Below are 21,972 nucleotides of genomic sequence, written 5' to 3' on the forward strand. Positions count from 1 at the left end.
AATAGCATGTCGAAATCATTCACGTGATTTATTTGATGAGCAATTTTCAATTAATTACCTCATTAAAAAAAAGTAATAATAATCATCACTAAAACAATCTAATCCAACTCGTCCCAGTTCACCCAAGGGTCCCTAAAACGGTTTATGTTGATCTATGTACAAAACAAAAAGCAGACGATATTTCCTGTTCCTGCACTCGATTGCAAGTGGCTAAGCATAATCCCCTCCAAAATTAGTTTATATCCCGACTTGACCCGGCACAACAAAAACAAAAATTAACTTATGCATGAATGTCAACTTCCATCTTTTCCCCGAACCACAAAAGAAAATATTGTACACTAATGCCACTCAAGAACAAGTTCCACCAGTCTGAATTCTGGAACTTCCAGCGTTCCTTTGAATTTAATCTTTTGTCTTCAGTAGAAATGTAACCACACATAAACTTCCTCCATCACAGTAGAGCGCTTAAAAATAAACACAATAATAATAATAATAAAAAAAAAAAAACCTCAAAGAATTCAAAACCGTAGAACAAACATTGCAAACATCCTTTAGAAAATCATGTTTTCCGAATGCAGCGGACGGCCACCGCAGCAGACGGCTTTTGTAGCAGACGATGCCTGCCTTAGCAGACAACTTTTCAATCTTTCTATGTCCAACAGACAAAACGTTGCCTGCTTTTCACGTGCAAGGATCGAACAAAGAAACAAAGCTGCACACTTCGGTCCCACATTGATTGTGCTTGTCAACGAGATGCAATAAACGGGCGCAAAGCGTCGGCCAGCCAGTGCGCGCCCGTACGAAAGAGAATAACGGCTGCACTCATCTACCACTGTTCCTTCCTTTGGGCATTGTCAACAACTTCCTGCTTTGCGGTCGTTTGTCCGAAGGGCACCCCTTTGTCACAGCCTGAAAGCGTCCTTTCTTGTTTCGTCTTTCACCACTCTGCGTCACCCACGGCTTTCTGGAATACGTAGTCCTTCCCTTGTAGGTTCATGATGCCATCCTTGAAGTGAAACTTCCAACGGTTGCGACTCCGTGAGATCTAGGAAAGAAAACAAGGGTGCAATTGACATGTCACAGATTGCTCTTAATTATCCCAAATGCTAGGTGCCGTGTTTAACAGACTACTGTCCACGCTCGGTGTACAGTCTGCAGACGGTGCATAGTTTTCACCCAGCATGGACTTTTCACCGTGTGCCAAAAAGCCTCATAAACAGCACACCTTAAAACATGCGTGCTTTAATAATGAACAAAGAAGCTTGCATCGTAGAGATATCACCATTAACTCAATCTGTCCTTTACAAGTTCCCCCCTCATCATAACTAGTAAATTAGGAGAAAGAAAAAAAAAACCTCGTATAGTTTGCACAACATAAAAATTTAAACTTTTAAGCCTGTATAGCTTGCAGACTATGGTCCGGCAAATAAAATGGCTCGAGAAACGGGCCTCTTGGCAGTGGCCAATACGATACCTGTCTTATTTCTGTGCGATGCATAGTTCCCACAGAAAATGTTTTGGCCGATGTTCGGAGGAAAACCCGGTACAATACCAGATGCAAAACGTCTCACGAATGCAGCGCACAAACTTCGACAAAGCCAATCCAAGCCGGCTAAGCAGACAAGATGGAGACAAGGTCCTCACCTTGTCGTACTGGCATACGACCACATTGTCGATCTCGAAATTCTCCGTGGCCTCCTCGTCGGAAACGTCGTCGTCCGAATTGAGGGGTTCCTGGAACAAAGGAAAAGGCGACGCCTGAGTACGAAACTATCGAGTTTAGTAAACAGTGATTGGACGATACCCAGGGTTAGGTCATCCCAATCCGATCCAATCCAATCCAAGCACGGATCGGAGCATCTTGACAATATTTTTTGCAGCCTGCCACTGCTGTTGATAATTTCCATATCATACGGTAGAGGCTTGTTAAGAATAACTTAGCAAGAATTTTCACATGAATAAAACAGATAAAATCCATTTAGTAGCTAGCATTAAAGGGATACAGTAATGGAAAATGGAAATATACCTCTCACATTCAGGAACAAGCTAGACGTGATCAACAATATCCGCTAAAGACTATCGCACGCTTGTATTTGGAACGGATGGCTATACTTTTCGTTCCAAATGGTTGATTCTGGAAAGCGTTCGAAGAGTAGCCATTGGAGAGTGTGATGAGTCTCGGGAAATCGGATGCCTCCAGTGCGTTAGTGGCATCACGTTTCCCTTCCCAGGCAAGGCTACAGCTAGGCCGGCATAGTTACGAGCTTCGCCACTTGGCGGCATCGACGCTTCACAACTTAGCCGTTTGAGATGCCCGAGGACCAATTGGACGATGAGCGGAGGCGAAGTGAGTCACTTGCGCCCCAAACCTACGCCGACCTCCTCCTCCTCCTTGGTCTCACCCCCCCCTCACCCCCCCCCCCCCCCCCCCCCCTCCGCCTTCCCCTTCTTTTCTATTACTCAGCCGCGGGAGCTGAATAGGCGCACGAAAGAAGGAATTTTGGTGTGGCCAAGTTTTTTACAGCCTTCGCGCACTCGCACCTCGGCGCCATTTCCGTAGAATGGCGCCGCTTTTTGGGGAAGGTCGACGTGACGGCATTTTAAGTAGATTTGGGAACACGCACCAGGTGGAACTTGTTAATCGTTTCATTTTCTTTAAGTGAAGCTTTAGTGTCTTTTTGAACAAAAAATTGGTGTCTGTGGTGTTGCCACAAAATAGTTGACGTTTAGATACCAGAATGGCTGCTAATTTCGTTTCGGTATCCCTTTAAGGAAAATTCGCCCATTTTTAATGGGGTTATGGGAAGAGTTGATTCCCTGATGAATGTATCCAATTCAGAGGGTCGGGTACAAGTTCTCAAGCTCAGACTTGAAACCAACTATTATGACAACCCTGCATGTTGCCAGAGAGGCACATATGTAATCTACACTTATGCCTGTAGAAAACAGACGACACAGTCTTCGAAAGCATGAAGCTACAAAGCACTGCTGCATGTTCCTTACTTTTCATTTGTGATAAAGATGCATCGACTGGTACTATAGCATATTACCCCAAACTCATATTGGGTGAGCAATTGTGCGAAAGAAAGCAAAAAAACAATGGAAAAGTGTACAGCGTGGCCGAAATGAATTGAACACACTTTAGACTGACCGCGCGTGAACAGGTTTCTCAACTTGTTGCACTGGGATTTACCACAGGGGTGCTCAAATCTGGTGCATTCATTAATTGAGAGTATGAATACATGAAACCTCCAGAGTCAAAAGAAGAAAATAAAAACTGGTTTTGTCTATGAAAAAATTATTGCCAAGCCTTTTATCTCAAAATCATCAGAAAATCGTTTTGGACTATTCTGGCATTTACTGCGATTGAAAACTTTGTGAAATGGAAAGAAAATAAAATTAGTTTACCTATTCTTCACTTCATCTGGCCCAAATGAGCACCACAGTAACATATTTTTTTTACTGTACATGCAAAGTATAGAAAAAAAAAGTTTTTGATTTTTCTTAATTGACTCAGGTGAGCCAATCTTTCCACAGTTTTTGTGAAAGCTTCCATCAACTTCAAGCATTAGAGTGCACAGAAAGTGCAGATGGCACCAGACAATGCACAGCAATATCAGATGAATTGGACGACATGCACAGTGAGTGCACAAAAAGCAGACAGCATCAGACAACTAGCACAGGGAAAGCTAAAGGAATCAGTTGTCGTGCAGAGGTATGTGTGAAGAGAGCACAAAATAGCTGATGGCATTAGATGAAATGCAAAGATAACGGAGTGCACGGGGAAAGCAAACGACATCCAATGATATGTAGCAATAACTAAAGAATCAGACAACACGCGGGAGCAAAGCAGATGGCACGCAGGGGCACACCAAAGGGAGACGGCATCAGATGACACGCACAGGGAAAGCTAACGGCATCCAATGATACGCAAAAATAACTAATGAATCGGACAAACACGGGGGAAGAGCAGACGGCACGCAGGAGCACACAAAAGGCAGACGGTGTCAGACGACATGCACAGGCAAAGCACAGGGAAAGCACATGGCATCGGATGACACCCAGGAAGAACGGAAAGAGTGCAGACAAGCAGAGAACCCTAAAGCATTGGACAGAGATGACACAAAGGCCCGGCCACGTACCACCTCCTCGTCGCCCTCATCCTCGTTGTCCTCGTCTGCTTGGTCGTCATCATTGTCCTCCTTGTCCTCCTCGTTGTCCTGGAACTCGTCCTCCTCCTCCTCCTCGTCGCTCGTGTCGTTGGCCCCGTCCAGCTGGATCACCTGGTTGGGCTGGGGGCAAAGGAGAACACCGAGAAGTGGTTCACGCACCCCAACCATCATACTGTAGACCGGTGGTTCTCAACTACCGATTCCTTCTGGATCGGCAAAAGTGATGGGGGACCCCATCCGGCAGAAGGGAAGAGAGGGTATTGGACGATTACAACGACAAAGGAGTAAACAAAGAAAACCAAATGCGTGCAAACCAACTTTGAAACGGAAAGACCGACTCGCTCGACACACGCGGTTGGGTCTATTTAGCTTGGTGGGACAACCGCCGTCGATAAAAAGAAGACAGATTTATTGCTCCGCTCTACTAATGGTCGAGGGCTTCGAAGACACCAAAAAGGCATTCGGGGACCCCAAAGGGTCCGCGGACGTCCCCCATTTGAGAACCACTGCTACAGACGTTCGGCTCATTCTCCCCTCATACCAGGCAGAACCAACTACCTCCGGACGCTTGGCCATTGTTACAGCACTGTGGACTAGGCGCTAATGCTGCTTTGGTCAGTGTAATGGCTCGGCACGCTCTGTATCAAGGCTGCTTGGCCAGTGTGATGACACCATAAACCAGTGCGATGGTATTTAAAGTCGGTGCGATGACACAGATAGCAGAGTGTCAACACTGCTTTGGCCAGATTGACAGCAGAGAGAGCCCAGTGTCAATGCTGCTTTGGCCTGCGTGAGTGAGCTCAGCGTCAACGCTACTTTGGCCAGTGCGATAGCACAGTAGGATTTGTATCAATGCTGTTTTTGGCCGGTGTGATGGCATATCAGGTTCACTGTGATGGCACAACAAACGCTGCATAGTCGGTAAAAAACAAGCGGCAGGAAAGTGACAGGCGTGTTGAACTGCCATTTTTTAGCCGTTGACTTCAGTCCCGCAGTTCCAAAACGAAGCTTGGGCGTTTCGGTGCCCTGGGGACGTTCATTAGCTCTAAGCCAAAACTACAGTATGACAGTACCCGACAAAATAGATCAATAAAAAAATTGACCGACTCAGACATCTTAGTAAATGCAATAAAGGTATGAAAGCAATAATGCGCAGTTCCTACGTTGCAGCCGGGTAAGGAAAGCTAAGCGGTGCACCAATGTTTCCCTCTTGCGCGCCCCTTTCCCACCGTTGGTCACACCATTGGTTGCGTGCACTACGACGCCTGACCAACAGCTGTGCCTGTGCTCCATCACTGAAACTCTCTACCATAGCGCTTCTTGCAGCACAACCGTCAACTCTAACGGGAGCATTCAAGGTCTGCGAAGGGCTCCCTCGTAAGGCTATCACCCTAAAAACATGGGAAATCTCCCCAAAATTGAGAATATCGCAGTACCGCCATTTCAGGTGCTGCGGCGACTCTGGCAACATAATTCCGGGAAAGAACACCGGAACGGAGAAGACGAAAGGTTTCGCCACACTGCATCTTCCACGAGAACAACCCTATCCAAAGAGTGCGGCAAAGTGAAAAGAAAAAAAAAAAGAAAAACCGCGCACGCTTGGCAGAAGTGCTGAAAGGCCGGAGCTCACTCGTTTAGCCCGTGCTCGGAGTAGAGCACTGCCGCTCACCTGGCTCGTGGTGGTGGAGGGTGGCGGTGCCAGCACGGTGGTGACGGTGCTGGGCGAGGCCGTGGTGGTCACCACCGGCTGGCCGCCCGTGGTCACCACCGTGTACTGGTGCTGCTGCTGGTCTCCCATTGGTTTCATCACCTGGTGGAACTGGAGGCCCCCCACTGCACCCGCATTGCCCATGCCGCCGGCCGCCGCTGCACACCGACGACAGAGGCTGCAGCTTCAACTATCTGTTTGTTATACAAGTGCCAGCAATGCGGAGCGCTAGTCTCTCCACTTCTCGAGTGTCGGTTGCAGTGACATCGAAATGCCGAGCTCCGATTGGCTCCGTTTGGAAGGATAGTGGGTACACCTCAATGCTAGCTGCCTCGAGGTCTACGCACCAGCCTTCCAATCCCACCTAATCGGAGCTCAACATTCTGACGTCATAGGAACCTCCGAGCAAGAAGCAGACCAACTTGCGCTCCGTATAGATTCGAATGCTTGAGCAGGATGACGAAGAGAAGGCCAAAAATGACGAGCAAGAACGATGCAAAGTGAAGGACAACGTTCAATCCAGCGCTCTCAGAGCGAAATAAGGGCACAGCTTGCCCTCTGACAAAAGCGCGATCCCGAGTATGGCGCATAGAATGCACCTCCGGCCGACGTGTCTCGCGCAGTGCCAAAAGTGGCACCTCGATTTCTGCTTGACAACGATGTCCAACGTCGTTGCCGGCCGCGGTCCTAGCAGTGTTACAGCAGTGGTGGTGGATGGGGCAGACGCCTGTTCTGCAGGCCGCTCTGCAGCTTGACGGTCCACAGAAGCTTCGGCAGACGGGAGTTGGGACGCCGCAACGACGGCGGCACTTGCGTTCCCTCATGCTTTCTTTTAGAGCGCAGCTGTTAGGGGCTCGTTTCCGGCTTGAGCGGCGTCGGCGTCGGCGTAACCGCGAGGTCACGTGACCCCCCCTAGGTCACGTGACGCCCCTAGGTCACATGACCCATTAAGTCACGTGACCCCGAGGTCACGTGACCCCCTGAAGTCACGTGACTTCTGGGGGTCACGTGACCCCTTCAGGTCACGTGACCCCCGACGTCACGTGAGCCACTGAGGTCACGTGACCTCCTGAAATCACGTGACCCCCTCGAGGTCACGTGACCTCAAGGAGTCGCCTATCCCTCAGTACGCTTCCATCTTCCTCCTCAAGAGCTGCGCTCTAACCGGCGTTACAGGGAATTGTAAACGGCTTTTTAGAAGCCTTACATCCGACCGCCAAAACTACGACAACTGGCAGCCTGACGCTCCGGCTTTTTGCAACGTTGCTTGTTCACCCTTCGGGACCGCTTTTGACGCATGAGCTGGATGAGACGCTAAACACGCCGGTCTGAGATACGTTCGAGACACCGTGGCGACGGCGACTTACCCCTCTGAGCGGCCTGGATGGCTCCGGCCTGGGTCATGCTCAGCATTCCACCCTGAAGCAGACTGGCTGCCACGTCCGGGTGGAGGGCCAGTGCCGCGGCCTGGGCAGGGGTTGACTGGGGGAGGGACACGTGTCGATCGTCAAGCAACTGCCACCACGAGTGCGTCGCGAGTTTGCGACGGACGATTCTTTCGACAGTCAAATGGGGAGGTTTTGTGTGCCGAATTAATGGAGGGCGTCTGACACGCCCCAGCGAAGGACCTAAGGTTAACTTCGTCCGTTTGGGGCCCAGCTTTGGTCACTGTGAGAGCGGGATCGAACTTAGCTCATGCAGAGCAAGCCAAGATGGCGTTCGTAGACGGTTCGTCTGCCGTGATGCGTCGATTGCAGACGGAAATGAAACGGACGGGACAACGCCATACATCATCTGCTAACAGACCGAAAAAAAAAGTTGACTGTCAGCCACTAACCGAGCACGGCGGCGAGGTTAGACCGGACGTGGGCTGAGATTGTAATCGTCCGCTATTTTACGTTAGAAGCCATTGACAATCCGCACTTCTAAAAATCTCCAAGTTGTTCAGCTGCAATGCAAAAGCTGACGTTGATCAGTGGATGAAGGAACGTTAAGGGCAAACGCATCAAAGGCTCCAAGACCTCTCTCGCCATTTGTGTGTTGGAGAGACGTTCTCACCAAAATGTCGCCCAACCGTAACCTTGTGAATGGGTAAAAAACAATTTCTTATTGGTTGGCTATGCGCACCCAATAGGAAAATGTGGTGCCACGTCCAATCAGCAGTCGAGAACGCTCTCGCTCTCACGATGACTAAAATAAGACATTTAGGGATCTTTTGATGTGCAACCAAAATCTCGATTACACGCTCCGTCAAAGTGCGGGCACACGGGTCGGTATCCAAACCCAGGACCTGGGAGACGAGGCGGTACTCAAACCGCATCAGAGCCGCCAAGGTGGCCGAGTCTCTCGACAAAGAAACCGTGATTTTGTCGACCTTGGCTGGAGGACAAGAACCTTTCGACTTTGGGTAAAGTCACTATAAAATGAATCTTTTTCCCAATTATGTCAAAGAATAGGAATGAAGTTGAATTCCCCCTTCTTTCCTTTTGTTAATAAATCGGACTCAAAAGTCGAATTGAATTTCTTTTTTTAGTTAGACTTTAGAATTGGAAACATAAAATGTTCCATTAAATTAAGCTGACCTTATGCAGTATCAGTTGATAGCCCTTGTGCAGGGGCCCTAATATATGCAAGAAGACCAAGCAAGACCCAGATATTGCTGCCTGCTGCGATTGACCAAGCCCGCACCGCCGACCAATCGCAGCAGGAGACAATGTCTTGGTTCCTTGGTCCTGCCATGTAGATTAGGGCCCCAGAATGCCAAAAGGATGGTGTGAGTCACTTTTGTCTCACCTCAGACACAAAAGGTTCCAACATTAGTTTAATTTAGTTTGAAAAACAGGTAGCCAACCCCACGTCTAAAGATAGAAATGTTGCGAGCTTTGTTTCTTTGTGAAGCAATACAGAACACTTAAAAACAGCCGTTTTTTTGCTGGGACGATGCTATCACACATACCATATTTTCTCGCATATAACGCGCATCAAGATTTATATGGAACCAAAGGTGAAGTAGGGGTGCAAGCCATTCGCAAATTTCGGCTGGCAGTGCGGCTTCACAGCAATCCGCATGAAGTCGTAAAGATAGGCTCCGCAGAGTTTTTTTTTCTCCAGCCTCTCCTAGGGACTTTTCTCCTTTGTCAAATGATTTACCTGATCCAGGCAAACCATCTGACCCATCTAAGCGCCATTTCTAGCAGATCTAGGCCATTCATTGATGCATGAGTACGCACCAAACACTTTCTACAAGACGTTCTCGAGCGCAGGACAACCCTAAAAAAAAAAACTTTATAAAAAGAAAACAATGAACAGAGTGCACTGAAGCTTTTCACAAATGTGTCTTTAGGTGGTGCACTGGTTACACAAAACTTTAGCGGGCGTAGGTTTAAAAAAACAAAAACAACTTAACCTGATTTCACGCTTTTGCTTCATGATGTGCCAACTGTGGGCAGCAGCATCAATCAGAAGGTATTTTGTCATTTTCCTCCCTGTACGTAGGAAAGAACAGGTTTATTTATGCTCAATCCTGTTTTCCCCAAACTTACACTGTAAGTTTGGATACAATAAATGTGTCACCTAAAGGCACTTTGCAAAACTTGTTTATAAAAAATATTTTAACGCCCAAACAGCGCTCGAGAACCCCCTGTAGTATGCGCGTCATCGTTTACGAGGTCTGTAACCGTCTGCGCCGCTTCATTTCATCAATGCCGAAACAGGCAGGGGTTGCTTGGCCATTGGTCGGTGGGTGTTCCTTGAGATTAGAACGTCCGGGGACTCCAGGGTTAGACGATTTATGCGCTCAAATGAGCAAAGGCCGCCTCTCCGGTCACACCACCGTTACAAGACAACATGCAGAAACTCCTTCGGACAAAGCGGCTGAAACGCACCCGTCGCGCCAGTTCCGTTTACGGCGACGATGCGGGAATTCCCGTGGGCACGATGTGAGATATGTATAGGCGTGGACAGCGTGTGCGTCATGGCTGCCGGATGAAGTCCTCTCCTCGCCATGGTTGCAAAACGGTAACACCAGATGGTTCCTCGATATGCGGCTAATGGCAGCCTGTCGCAGTCCCAGTTTCTTGTGCTTTTCTACGGGAGACTTGCTTCTTTTTGAAGGGGCCATGTAGCGATATTAGCTTGGAATGTTTTTCACTTTCACTTTACACGAGTTTATTGGCACTAGTGGGACCCAAGTACACTCGCACGCAATGCCACTGACCAAGAAACTCCTTTGTTACGATGTCATTTCAAGGACAAAAGCAAGCGTTTTTTTTCAATCTCTCCTTCGCAATACTTGACGACATAGCTGGGGGATTGCAGTATCCCCCAGTGACGATATTTGACTGCGGCTCATAGATTGAGCCCGAGCATTGTGTGAGCACTTAATTTGGGCTCGTGATAATCAATACCTCGACAAGCATTCGGGTAGCGGCCCGTGTCCAATCGCTGCAATGACGACAATAGCCGAACCATAATGTCTGAAACTGAGCGCATTTCATGTGCTTTGCCGACCCCGGCGCATGACGATGACTAACATTGGCGGCATATAATCGGCTCAAGATCACGTGTCCACTTGTTCTGGCTGCGAGTTGAGGAGGTGAACGCCGCTCGGTTTCCTTTAACTTTTTACTGCGACTTCTACTGCGTGTGGTGAAAAATAAATGCATGTTTCGTAGGTCATTAACATCAGGGAATCGTTCTAAGCGATATTTGCGCAAAGTGCAAAAATTGTTGAACTGCCCCTTTAAAGTTGTATTCCAGGTGTGCCATGACACATGTCCTTTAGACGCAGCTTCGTCGCCGACCTTTTAGTATTGTGCCTTGGCGGCGACGACAGTTTTAAGATAGCATCGAAGCGGAGACATCTCAGGTGCGATGTTTAAGCCAGCGTCAGTCAAGGTAAAAGCAGACGCCCCGGATGGAGAGAGCGCGCTCGGGAACACAACACTCTTTCTGGTTTTGTTTCTTTTTTTTCTCGGTTGAGCCAGCAGAGACGCCGTTGGCCAAGGCTACTCGGGTGCATGCCAAGGACTTTATCTTGTCGATTGCCTAGCGGTGTTCACCGCAGTGTTTGCCGCGCTGTGTCCTTGCCTATACATATCTTACGCCATGCCCATGCGTCATGCGACACACCTCACCCCATGCTCAACAATGCCCCCGCCGTGCGGAGCAATTGCAGATGCCCGACGAGCGGTGGGGCGTTCTCCACGACCTGGCAGGCATTAACCCTCTACTCCTCCTTCCACCCTCCACGCCACCGCTTGACAAAAGCACAAAAAGCGGAGGAAAGACTCACGTGACGAACTTGGTGCGGGTACTATGGGGTGAAATGGACACAAGAGTACACGTCAATCCTACGGGTCAAGAGTGCTATTCATGCCAAACTCCAGTCACCCCCAAAGGGATGTCCAAACAAGACACAACAAATACCGTGAACAAAAAAATGTGAGCTTCTCGTAGAGCATGAAAGGTCCAAAGAGTGCACATGTGTTTTCAGTAATGACACCAACCACACAAACAGCATGACTTTCCCCCTCACCTCCTGGCTGTCGTCTCCCCCTTTTCTTATTAACGCGGAAGCAGTAACTGTCTTATAGAGCAAAGCTGGCGTTGTCTGTAACCGTCTGATTGCAGCAAAATGGCAGTTGAGTTCCCATTGGCCGGCGAAACGGCAGTTAAATTTTCATTGGCCAAAAACACAGCAACGCAGGTGCATCGTCACGGAAGCCGGGGAGCGTGATGTCACCAGGTGCAGTGGAGTGTGAAAAAGGAAGACGTGGTGCGCTGCTTGTAGGAATGCTTTTGCATTCCTACATGCAGCGGATTCCTACACGTAAACAATCTTAAGTGTCCTCTTTAGTCTTTTTTCGGGAGATTGGGTACAGACAACAGCGGAGGCTTTGACGACAATCTGCAGAGCATATGAGCGGCTGTCTGGACCCATGTGACGAGCACGCTCCAAGCTTCTGTCCAAAGATGGAAGCAGAAAAAAGTTTCCCCTCCCCCCCCCCCCCCCCCCCCAAAAAAAAAAAAAAGATATCCCAAAACAGTTTGGAATTGGCGGGAAATCTCCACTTCCGGCAGAGCAAATGCCGTGCACGGAATCTGGTGTATCTTGTTTGGACAGCTGTTAAGCGGACACTATGCGGGGGCTATGCGCCTGCCAGACCAATCAGCTGCCTCCCATCATCAGCTGACCCCGTTCTCTGCACGTGGGTAATGTTAAGATCATGATTGCCTGGCAAAAGATGGACGTATGGCTGGTCCGACGAGCACGTAGCTTTCACAGCGCTCTCAGCTTAGGGCCGAACGGAGCATAGGCTCGCACGATCCGGCTGCACAATTCCCGCTTTCCCCGTTTAACAAGCTTGGGTGCACAAGAAACGATAAAACGACGATGCAATCAGACGGGTCCTAAGGATACACCTGAAGCTATGGCAATCTTTGCTGCATTCTCAAAGAGAAGAAACATGGTGCAAACTTCTTTCAATGCAGGTAACTGGCTGGCACAACTTTTTTTCACCTCTACAGCACTTAAAAGTTTAACTTGGGAGAGCACCTAGATACGCTAAAAATATGCCAATTTACAGAAAGAGGAACGGAGTCCTTAAAAACCAGTGTTTGAACACCCAATATTTAATTTACGTATAGCCTTCAGGTTTGTAGGTTTGGTAAAATTGCAGGGACATTCACGCTGAACAAAAGCCTGTAATGATATTTGAGTGTGATCATGTCGTCCACCGACTTACGTTACGTCTTAGAAGAGTCTCTCCCAGGTGCTTCGCGTCGCTGCCGAAAGCGAGTTCCAAAGTGTGAATTCGCAAAGCACTATCAAGGGCAAACTCTCGAACCGGTTAAATGGCCGCTCTCTGGGTTAGCGATTCTGACCCAGTCATACTGTGGTTCCCCGACGGCATGGAGATTGTCGGTACTGTTGGCTGCCTTGCCCCATATCTGAGTGCTTCCCAGCCAAGCGAGGAAGCGTACCGGTGTTGGCTAGTCATAAATGCAACGTCTACCAAACCTATACAGTAATGGCTTCGTTAATATGAACCCCCATAAACATACCCTGCTACATAGACAAGCGTTCTGGGGAAAAACTCTGCAAATACACATACATTTGCCTCAATTTTACGGACGACTCGCGTTACAGACAATTCTCGGGGGGTGCAGGTGTCCATATCAACGAGACCCGACTGTAATCGTAGTGATGCGACTTTCTCACCATGACGGTCTGCATTCCGTGTTGCGTCTGCGCTGGTAATGTGATGGTGAACTTCTAGACAAAAGAGAAAAGGGAAAACAAAACCACTAAAATCAATGTCCTCCCACAAACAATGGGTTGGAATACCGACACACACTGCCACACCACTTCCCCGTTACCGAACTCAAACGTTTTTGTGGCTTGTTGTTACGCGAGCTCTGTTTATTCTGGGAAGGCTTATGTCAGATTGGCAGCTGCGTCAACGAGAGCACGCTCTATCATTCAGATCGTCACCTGCAAGAAACCTGGCCGAGCACTGTGACGGTTGCAAACCTACTTGAGAAGATGCGTCCATTCTAGGACGTCGCGGCCTTCCGATCACTCCCGTAAAATACCGACCCCGTGCACCCCCCCCTCGTGTAGGCGCCCCGGCTCCCATTTGATGAAACTTTAATATTTTTGTGGCCGTCATCTCGGATGTTATTCCTGAACCGAGTAAGGGTCCCCCTTCCTATTTTGATTGAATAATCTCTAAATTTAGAGGGGGTGCTTGTTCGGTAGTTTACAATAAAGAAATTTTAGAGGCTTTCTTCCATTCCATGCACAAAGATGGATGAGTTAGTGTCTGTAATGGATGGCTCAGTTTCACATTGGTGCGTTTCTTCAAAATAAACCGTTGAAAGTTGGCGCTCTGTCTGTGTACACCGTCTTCATGTCCTTCGTTGTCTATTTTGGCGTCGTTAACTCTTTGTAAACATATATTATTTAAACTTTAAAAAGAGCTCTAATAAATGTTTTGCTACTCTTCGTTGCAACATTTCTATAACATTTTTGTTACTCATTCTAAACAGAGCTGCACTTAACTCTTCACTGCCCCTATCTGTAGCGTGTGACCTTACTTACAGTAGGTTAATTTGGAAGGGCAGTTTGCCATAAGAAGTAAGCCAAAGTTGTCAATGCTTCGCTTCGGACCGTTGTTATCAAACAAGCGTGTGAAAACTCTGACCTTTGTGCCTTGAGGACAAATACATAAATAAACAAATAAAGCCAAATCCCAAGATTACAACCACGACATTGCCATAAGAAACTGGGAGGCGTGCAGACATCAATGTGCACACCCGACTCCTCAAGTTGAATGCTGTCACAAATAAGGCACTTCATCAAGATCTACAGATACTGCCTTTATGCGCTATCCATCTATCTTTCTAAGCTTACACCACCTGCGAGAGTGGTGCCATAACCAGCTCGTGAGCTGAAGTGCTGAAATGGTACAAGAGACGCAGACACTTCTGGCATGCCCACAAACTACCCTTCAAGACTAGCTGGAATTTCGGGTCATTTGACCTGTCGAAGTGTACAAGCCAGTGCACAATGCATTACGGAGTGGCACGCAAGTCTCCATCCATAGGGTAATGATGATTGTCCCTTTTCTTTTTTTTTTTTTTTTGTTTAAGTAAGGTAAGAAAATGGCTTTAAGTAAAGGACACCTGCTCATGGACACATGTTGCGACCGGCAGGCACAGTGACCAAGCGTATGGCGGGTAATGGCGTGCATATGAAATACAGGTTCTATAGTTTCTAGCATCAACTCCTGTGGTCTCTTTACAATTGGAGGCTTTTGCCAAACCTTACAATTGTACTGGTATAGTGACATTCTTTTCCACTGAAACTTGTCTAACAGGTACCACACTCGGCCCCTCGTCAACCAGATAGAGCACCGCAGCCTGAAACAAAGGCCCCGAAAACAAACTACATCAAGCAACAACCCGAGGGCATGCCTTCCACAAAATAAACTCTAGGCTGCAATTAAACAGACGCCTAAAGCTGGCAACCCGTGCAACCGCGAGCCCAGAAAAGGGGAGCCTTACCCCTCCGGCAGTCGTCGTGGAGTGATACTGCAGAACAGTGGGCTGGACAATGCCGTTGGGCCCAATCGTCAGTTGATGTGCAATGGCTGGGAGAAGAGAACAACACACTTCTAAATCCTGGGCATAATATTAAACAAAAATCCCTCTTCTCTGAGCCCAAAGGCAGACCACGGAACGTGAAAAGTTAGATAAATAATGCAAGAGGGAAAGCAGATTATTTTTAGGTGCTTTTCTTGCCACACAATCTGTTTGTGTCTTACCCGATCGTCGGCTTTTCGCTTTCAAAGCCCGTAGCGACAAAGTTAAGCCTCAGTATGCTAAAATGCTAAAGAGTGGAGAAAGCACATAATGGGTCTGCAATTCTTTTCTTTTTTGCCCCGATGTTTTGTACACGTTAAAAGAAGCGGGAGAAGCGGCTGCCAATCGGTTTGAGAAAGTGGCTGTATCCTTACCAATAGTCAACTTCACAGTGTAAATTATGCGGGCGAACACACCGTGAATTACCGTAAAATCCCGTCAGGGCGCCCACCCAAAATGAAGAGGGAAATGGTGAAAACCTGAGGTGGGCTATCTTATTAAAAAGGAATTATAAACACTCGGACACCTGCTACAAACGACGTGACACGGGAAGTGATACCGCAGATTGCGCACACGGCAAATTCGCGTTTCACAATGCGATGAACATGCGGGAATTCGCTACAAACTCCTGTATCACGGGTACCGCAGACTGCAAATGCAACAGATTCGTGTTTCACAGTGCAATGAACACGCGGGGATCAGCTACAAACAGGCATGCCACGAGAACCGATATCGCATGTGCAGATCGCGAACAAAAAAAGCGGGAGCTCGCATGTCATGGGAACCGATATTGCGTGCGCAGATCAGACAACAACGCAAGTTACCCGCTGTGAACTCACTTATTACACATGTTGGTGCCACGGATTGCACGGTTAATGTGGTTTCCGTCGGACATCGCATGATGTCCGACGGGGAGTGGGCGATGTTTTGGAATTTTTATGCTACGGATATTTAACCAGAAAAACGGGACGGGCAATCTTTCGGGGGAGGGTGCCCTTACGGAATTCTACAGTATGCATATACAAGTAAGCATACAAGTAAATTATGTATAGACAAGTAGGCATATCATAAATTATGCTTACACAAATAAGCATACCAAAAATTATGCATACTACAAGTAAGCTACACTTTGTTTCACCCTCAATCAAAGGAGTGAAAGGTAGACAACACACAAACAAACAGGCTAAAAGTGCCAAGTCAAGGTGATAGCATACACAGAGCTGGTCATAGCATACACAGAGAAATGACACCAAAACAGTAACGTTGCACTTTGGCCCTACCAACTCGTAGAATCGGCTGTGATTTGACTTAATGTACACTAGTAGCACTCCCCAGCGATTATAGGGGTTGGCCTGGCTCATCAGTCAGAGTGCTGTTCTTTGCTCGTTTGCCATCTTAAAACGGCCATGGATCTTGGTTGTCCCAAGCACCTAGTAAGCCTAACAGTTGCAAAGGGTTGACAACCTTGTGCTGCAGCAAGTTGATTCCCGGCGTTGACCTGCTGCTGCTGTTGCTGTTGCTGATGTTGATGCTGCTGCTGTTGCTGCTGATGTTGCGTCTGATGCTGCAGCATGGTGGTTGCGGCGGCGTGGTGCGTCACCGACTGCGCCGTGGCCCGGGCATTGTGCTGCACCGCAGCTATGGGCAGCGGGTGCTCGGGCGGGTCGATGGCCTTTGACTCAACAAGCTTCTTCTCCCAAATCTACGGGGTACAAGAAAAACTCATCGCCATGCGGCGGACTACAAAGACCGTCGAACGCATGTCATAACCCGACATTTTTCTCAAAACAGCGTTTTAGTGGTCAGAAGTATGTAAGAGAGATTTGGTACCACTACTGAAAAACTGCAAGAGGTCACAAATTGACCAATCTCTGCAAGCGTTCGGCGCATGCACGCCGCCGCCTAAACTTTAGTTCGCGGGAGACAGGCCGCAGTGCACGAGGCAGCTCGTGCCCTTTTGTGCTCCTCATGTATAAAAGCTGCGGCGAAAAGTCAAGTTTAAGGGTTTTGAGTGCCAAACCGACGAAGGGCATCTCACATGCACCAGCAGAGGACCGAGAATTTATTTCGACCACCTCTCGACGTGCAATCGAAATCGCTAATAGCTTCTACGCAACAAGCTTTCGTCGGATTGTCGGCACAGCGGCTGGGATTCAAACTCGCCACCTGGGTATCTGTAGGCCGGAGCTTTGCCTCCGAGCTAGCCAAGCTGCAGCGAGCGGCGAGGTTGTACCATGTGCAGAAAGACTGAACTTCTCTCAGTGCATTGTGGCAGCGGTCGCACATCGAAACTGGCTAGTAAGAAGTGTCTATGGAAAGGGCAAGTCGTCTGCTTCTTGCACAGGAGTTGCGGTGACATCAGAATGATGCCAAGCTCCGACTGGCTTTGATCGAAAGCATAGTGGGTAGACCTTAATGCTAGATGCCTTGACGTCTACCCACTAATTTGTTTTTCAGTCAGCCAATAAGAGCTCTGCATTTTGACATCATCGCAACCCCTGCGCAAGAAGGAGACAAACTTGCGCTCCGCATTAAAGTCATGCCTAGTCTCTTGTACGAAAGAACTGTTTGACTGTGTTACAAAAAGCTGTGGGAAGGATAAATGTGGATGCATGTCTCGTAGGTTGCGACGACGGTGGAAGGCACCAAGGCTTCTATAGTCGTTGACGGCTTAATAAACGAAGGGCGTGGCAACCCAGAGCATCTAATCATTGCTCCACAACCTACGAGATTGTAGCATTTGCCGATTACAACTTCGGAGGATGGACCAGGAAGCAAGAAGCGTAAGCAAATTAAGCCATGCCCAATTTTTTTTTTTTTTAACTGGAAGTAACTATGGCTCTATCCTTGAAATGTCGGTGTTGTTTACCTGTCGCAACTCCTGCAGAGCCTGGTCGTCGACACCTTCATCCAGAAAGATGTCCTTGACCCCGTTGATGACATCTTCTATGACGCTGCGGTACAACTTTGGCTGCGGCAGAAGAAAGAACTCTTAACTGCCACGACTCCGGTGTTTGTTACAGAACGGCAACCCAAAAGCACCAGCGCCACAACAATCCCATTTAAATCCTTCGTCCCCTCCGCTTCACCTCGATAGCAGACAACCAGTCGCTGTTCTGCTGCGATGGAACAGTTTACTGCAGTTGGCAGACCTGCTACTAAATTACCCCAGCAGCTAAGAGCATGCTGCGAGTGTAGTTACATATGCTGGCATCTGCAGCAGTAACTGTTCTAAAGCTGGCCTTATTTGTAAAAAATGTCTCTTCAAACATTTTTTACAAATAAGGCCAGCACGTGCAGCGCGTGCACCTATGTCCCTGGCATTCTCTATGGTGCTTGGGTAATTTGGCAGAAAATTCACCGGAGCATTGTGTGCGGGGCACGCACGTTGGTCATACGCTATGATAGCGAATCTAGTGCTCCATGCTTTTCATGTCGCTTTGCCCAGCCAGAAGGTCATGTGACATGCTCCGCCGACTTTGTCGTGGCTGTGCGATACTAGCAAGCATGCCCATATGAGGCAACCCCCAGTCAAATCCATTTCAATGTTTCTCAATACCTTTGGTTTTGTCGCACTGGTACCGAGTCATTCGGCAGTGTTTTTTTTGTTTTTTTTATTATGTCCCGCATATCCTGAAATACTGGGAAAGTGCCTACTCAAAATTAAGAAATAATCGCAAGGCAATGGGGGATGGGCGCTTGTCCGGTCATCAATTTTACTTATAAATGTGCTGTGCATATTTTCTCTGATCTTACAAATTTGGAAGTGGGTGTTTAATATGGAATGGGCGGATGTGCAGTATTCTACGGTAGGACTCTAGCAAGATTCTAGGCAAGGGCTGCGAACTGCCCCAAGTCAAACAAGGTCAAGAATTCGCCGCTTCTTAACTTGCCAAGACCTGAGGAGTGCGCTCGACACGGTGTTCTCTCCACGACAGTGGCTCAAACTGGCCTGTAGCCTCCGCTGTAACCCCATGTCACAGTGAAGCCAAACATAGTGCAGTGCTGACCCAAATAAATTTGCTACAGGGTTCAAGTGTTGAAATACAGCTGTCGCCATTAAATTAGTACGCCGAATCGATAGGAATTAATAAAATTAAAATAAAATAAAATAAAAGCTAGGAATTAATAGAAAAATGTGCTTATTTTAATTCTGGTACCAAGAATGACAACTCAAACAAAGCAGGACCTCAATTTTCAAGCTGTGGATGCGGCTATGATCCGTATCTGAATGTGACACAAATGCGAGTTGCGTGCTGCCTCTGTGGAGCGTGACTAACGCATCATGCTATGAACCCAGTAGGGTAATTAGCTGGAAGCATTGAACTTATGCTCCAATTTTTTTTTCTGTGGGCACATTTCTTATTACATTTCATCTGTTAGTGAGTTGCATCTGCATCGGCATTCACAACGAGGTTAACATTATTTAGCTTCAAACTAACGAGCTTGCTGTTCGCTTTGTTCGATACTTCACAAAATTCGTACGACGAACGAGATATTTATTTTCATTAAAGCTGCCCAGAAGAATGACGTTATTTTGAGACAAATGTTAATTCCACTTTTAACTCGCGATTATTCTTTTTTTTTTTTGGCAGTTTGGCATCTAATTACGCACAATTTTAAAGGGTTAAAAAGAACGCGGTTTATATTTGCTTTGTGTTTAAAACGCCACCTTCTACTGTTTGGTCTGGCTGCGTGTGCCCGATGGTTGTGTAGTCCACAATGACATACGTCGATCACACACGGGACCAACGGAGCGCTTAAAAAAAGAAAAAATGCGCGCAGAGCAACAAGTCTTCGTCGCGCTACCCGACAAGTTCATCGACATTTCGGAGCCGGCGTACATCCGCAGCTGCCTTCCGTTCAGCTATCTCCCGACCACCGTTCAAACGAAATCTCTCGGACATTTCGCAAATCGGCCCCTCAAGGCGAAACCGTCCGCGACATTCGCCCACTGAAAACGTAAAACGAAAAAGCCCGGCTAACAATGTTTGCTTTGCTTTTTTTTATTACGCGCAACAGTCGGTGTCACTTTTCCTGGACTGTCGACACTCGAGCGTTCCGCCTAAGCCCAAACCGCTAAAACCGTCGATGACGAAGACTCTCGGAGAACCGCAAAAAAAATCTCAATCCAGAGGTTTTGGTTGTTGCTTTCTCAAATCCGTCTCCAAGATAATCCGCGCACGAGCTTTCTTTATTATACGTCGACGGTAATCTTATAGCTCTAACCCGAGGAATATGCGTCTAGAAGACGCAACAAAAAAGGAAGCAGACAAAAACGCCTCCATGTTCATCCATGGCTGAGGGCGGCGGTGGCCCAAAACGCACTTTGGCGTTCTCTATCGTTTGGTCTTCACATGGTGCAAAAACGCCGGCTCCGACTTACCACGCCGGCTGCGGCCATTTATGCGCCGTTAAGACTTTTGATGCCCCGAAATCCGCTCGCTGGCCAGGCTTCCCCTTGGAAGCCGACGGAGTTGATGCGCACAGGGTACACGTTTATATACGTCTCAGGGATCCGGCGATTGCCCTACTGGGGTCTTTGCGATTCCGTTCTGACGTCACGGGTGCGTCATTGGTGGCGCGCGCCACGCCGTGGCTTAAGTTGAAAACGTTCGGTTTCAAAAACTCATATGGTTAATATATTCGGAGCTCGGAGTTTAATAGAAAAGTATAAAAATTAAAATAATAACGCAATAAAGAAGTTAATACGATTAGTTATAGTAGTTTATGTTTCACAACTTGAACGAAGAATTTGTGCTGTTTCGGTTTCACTTTGTTCACGATGTTCCGATTTGCCACCTGCCAGACCTCCTCGGCTGCTGACGTCAGGGTGGCAAGGCGAGGCTGTGCGTCTCCAAGCAAGACCCTGGAGGGCTGAAATCCACCTCTAGATTAACTCGAGAACAACATCAGCTCTTATCCGCACTTTAGGAGTTCGAGAAAAGCGTCAGCTCTCTGCTTGGGAGCAGAGGAGCCAAGCCGCAGCGAACTCCTAAAGTGCGGATAAGCTCTAAGCAACGACCACATCTGCGCAGCGACAAGAGCGTACGATTGTTTCCCTCATCGGGAAGCGCTGCGCCACCCAAAGACACTGCTCTTCTCCCCCGAGAGGCCACAAAAAGCGCGGTCTTTCGTGAGGACCGTGCTCGGTGTTCGATCGGAACTTTTTGCGCTATGCAATCCACCATTTTAGAAATAACTGGCGCCACCTGGCAGAAAATGAGGTTCCAGGATTCTGAGGATGAAACAATGGGCGGATTAGGAAGCAGCGGGAAGAAGCGCCTTAGAACGAACTTGGGGGGGCCAAAAGATAAGTCAATAGGGAACACTGCGGAAGCCAGGGATGGAAGAGGGGAGAAAGCAACTTTTGTCTGAATTTTGAACGACGGGCTAATATTCTAGGGCAGAGTCTCCAAACCCCGGCCTGTGGAGGCGTTTTTACAAACGCAAAAATAAACGTAAAAAAAAAAAAAAAAAAAAAATGTTTGGCGTTTCGATGCGCATTAAAAGCGCAAACGAAGATACGAAAAAGAACGAGAGAAAGAAAAGCATCTCTCACCCTATTATATCACCTACGATTGTCACCACCACCAATTTGCGTAACTATGATAAAATTCATTTGTGTTATCATCGTGCTTAGCGTCATGTGTAATAATTCTTGCACATTGTCATCATCAGATCTACCATTCTCATAAGTCTTCAGCCCGGTGTGAATATGTCGAAGTACCTATGCGCTTCAATTTATGCCTGGTAAGTTCTCTGGGTAGAAATTATTTTGTGATGTCATAAACAGCAACAGTCTGTCCCTTTTTCTCCTTACTTTACGAGTTTCCGTTTTTCAAACCACAGTCTCAGGTTTCAATCATCATGTATAACTTACACCAGCTCGTCTGCACTTTGACCGTTTTTTCAGCAATATACTAATTACGTTTAAAAATGAAG

The 21,972-nt window shown here is 47.7% G+C and overlaps 1 protein-coding gene across 2 annotated transcripts; it reads right to left on the minus strand.

The window, feature by feature from the left end:
• Positions 1–9: 9 nt before the first annotated feature.
• Positions 10–20,619, minus strand: LOC8036180 (transcription initiation factor IIA subunit 1). 2 transcript variants are annotated; one of them, XM_029975327.3, is made up of 11 exons: positions 20,414–20,596; positions 17,897–17,998; positions 16,492–16,729; positions 14,950–15,035; positions 13,103–13,156; positions 11,174–11,194; positions 7,248–7,362; positions 5,842–6,038; positions 4,143–4,292; positions 1,645–1,734; positions 10–1,045 (listed from the first exon to the last, which is right to left on the minus strand). In XM_029975327.3, the coding sequence occupies exons 1-11, from the start codon at positions 20,429–20,431 to the stop codon at positions 938–940; spliced, it is 1,179 nt and encodes a 392-aa protein (XP_029831187.2). In that variant the 5' UTR covers positions 20,432–20,596; the 3' UTR covers positions 10–937. The 2 variants fall into 2 exon arrangements, with proteins under 2 accessions (XP_029831187.2, XP_029831188.2); XM_029975328.3 differs by lacking the exon at positions 11,174–11,194 and having other exon boundaries at positions 20,414–20,619.
• Positions 20,620–21,972: the final 1,353 nt, after the last annotated feature.

Source organism: Ixodes scapularis, unplaced genomic scaffold, assembly GCF_016920785.2.
Source record: "Ixodes scapularis isolate PalLabHiFi unplaced genomic scaffold, ASM1692078v2 PGA_scaffold10__122_contigs__length_95168666, whole genome shotgun sequence".
NCBI classification, from domain to species: Eukaryota; Metazoa; Arthropoda; class Arachnida; order Ixodida; family Ixodidae; genus Ixodes; species Ixodes scapularis.

What these genes read in the sequence shown, in the direction of transcription:
- LOC8036180 (XM_029975327.3), bottom strand. An exon ending in CTCTGCAGGAGTTGCGACAG is followed by an intron (nt 16,730 to 17,896) that starts GTAAACAACACC and finishes TGTACCCCGTAG; the next exon opens with ATTTGGGAGAAGAAGCTTGT. An exon ending in TCGTATGCCAGTACGACAAG is followed by an intron (nt 1,046 to 1,644) that starts GTGAGGACCTTG and finishes TTTCTTTCCTAG; the next exon opens with ATCTCACGGAGTCGCAACCG.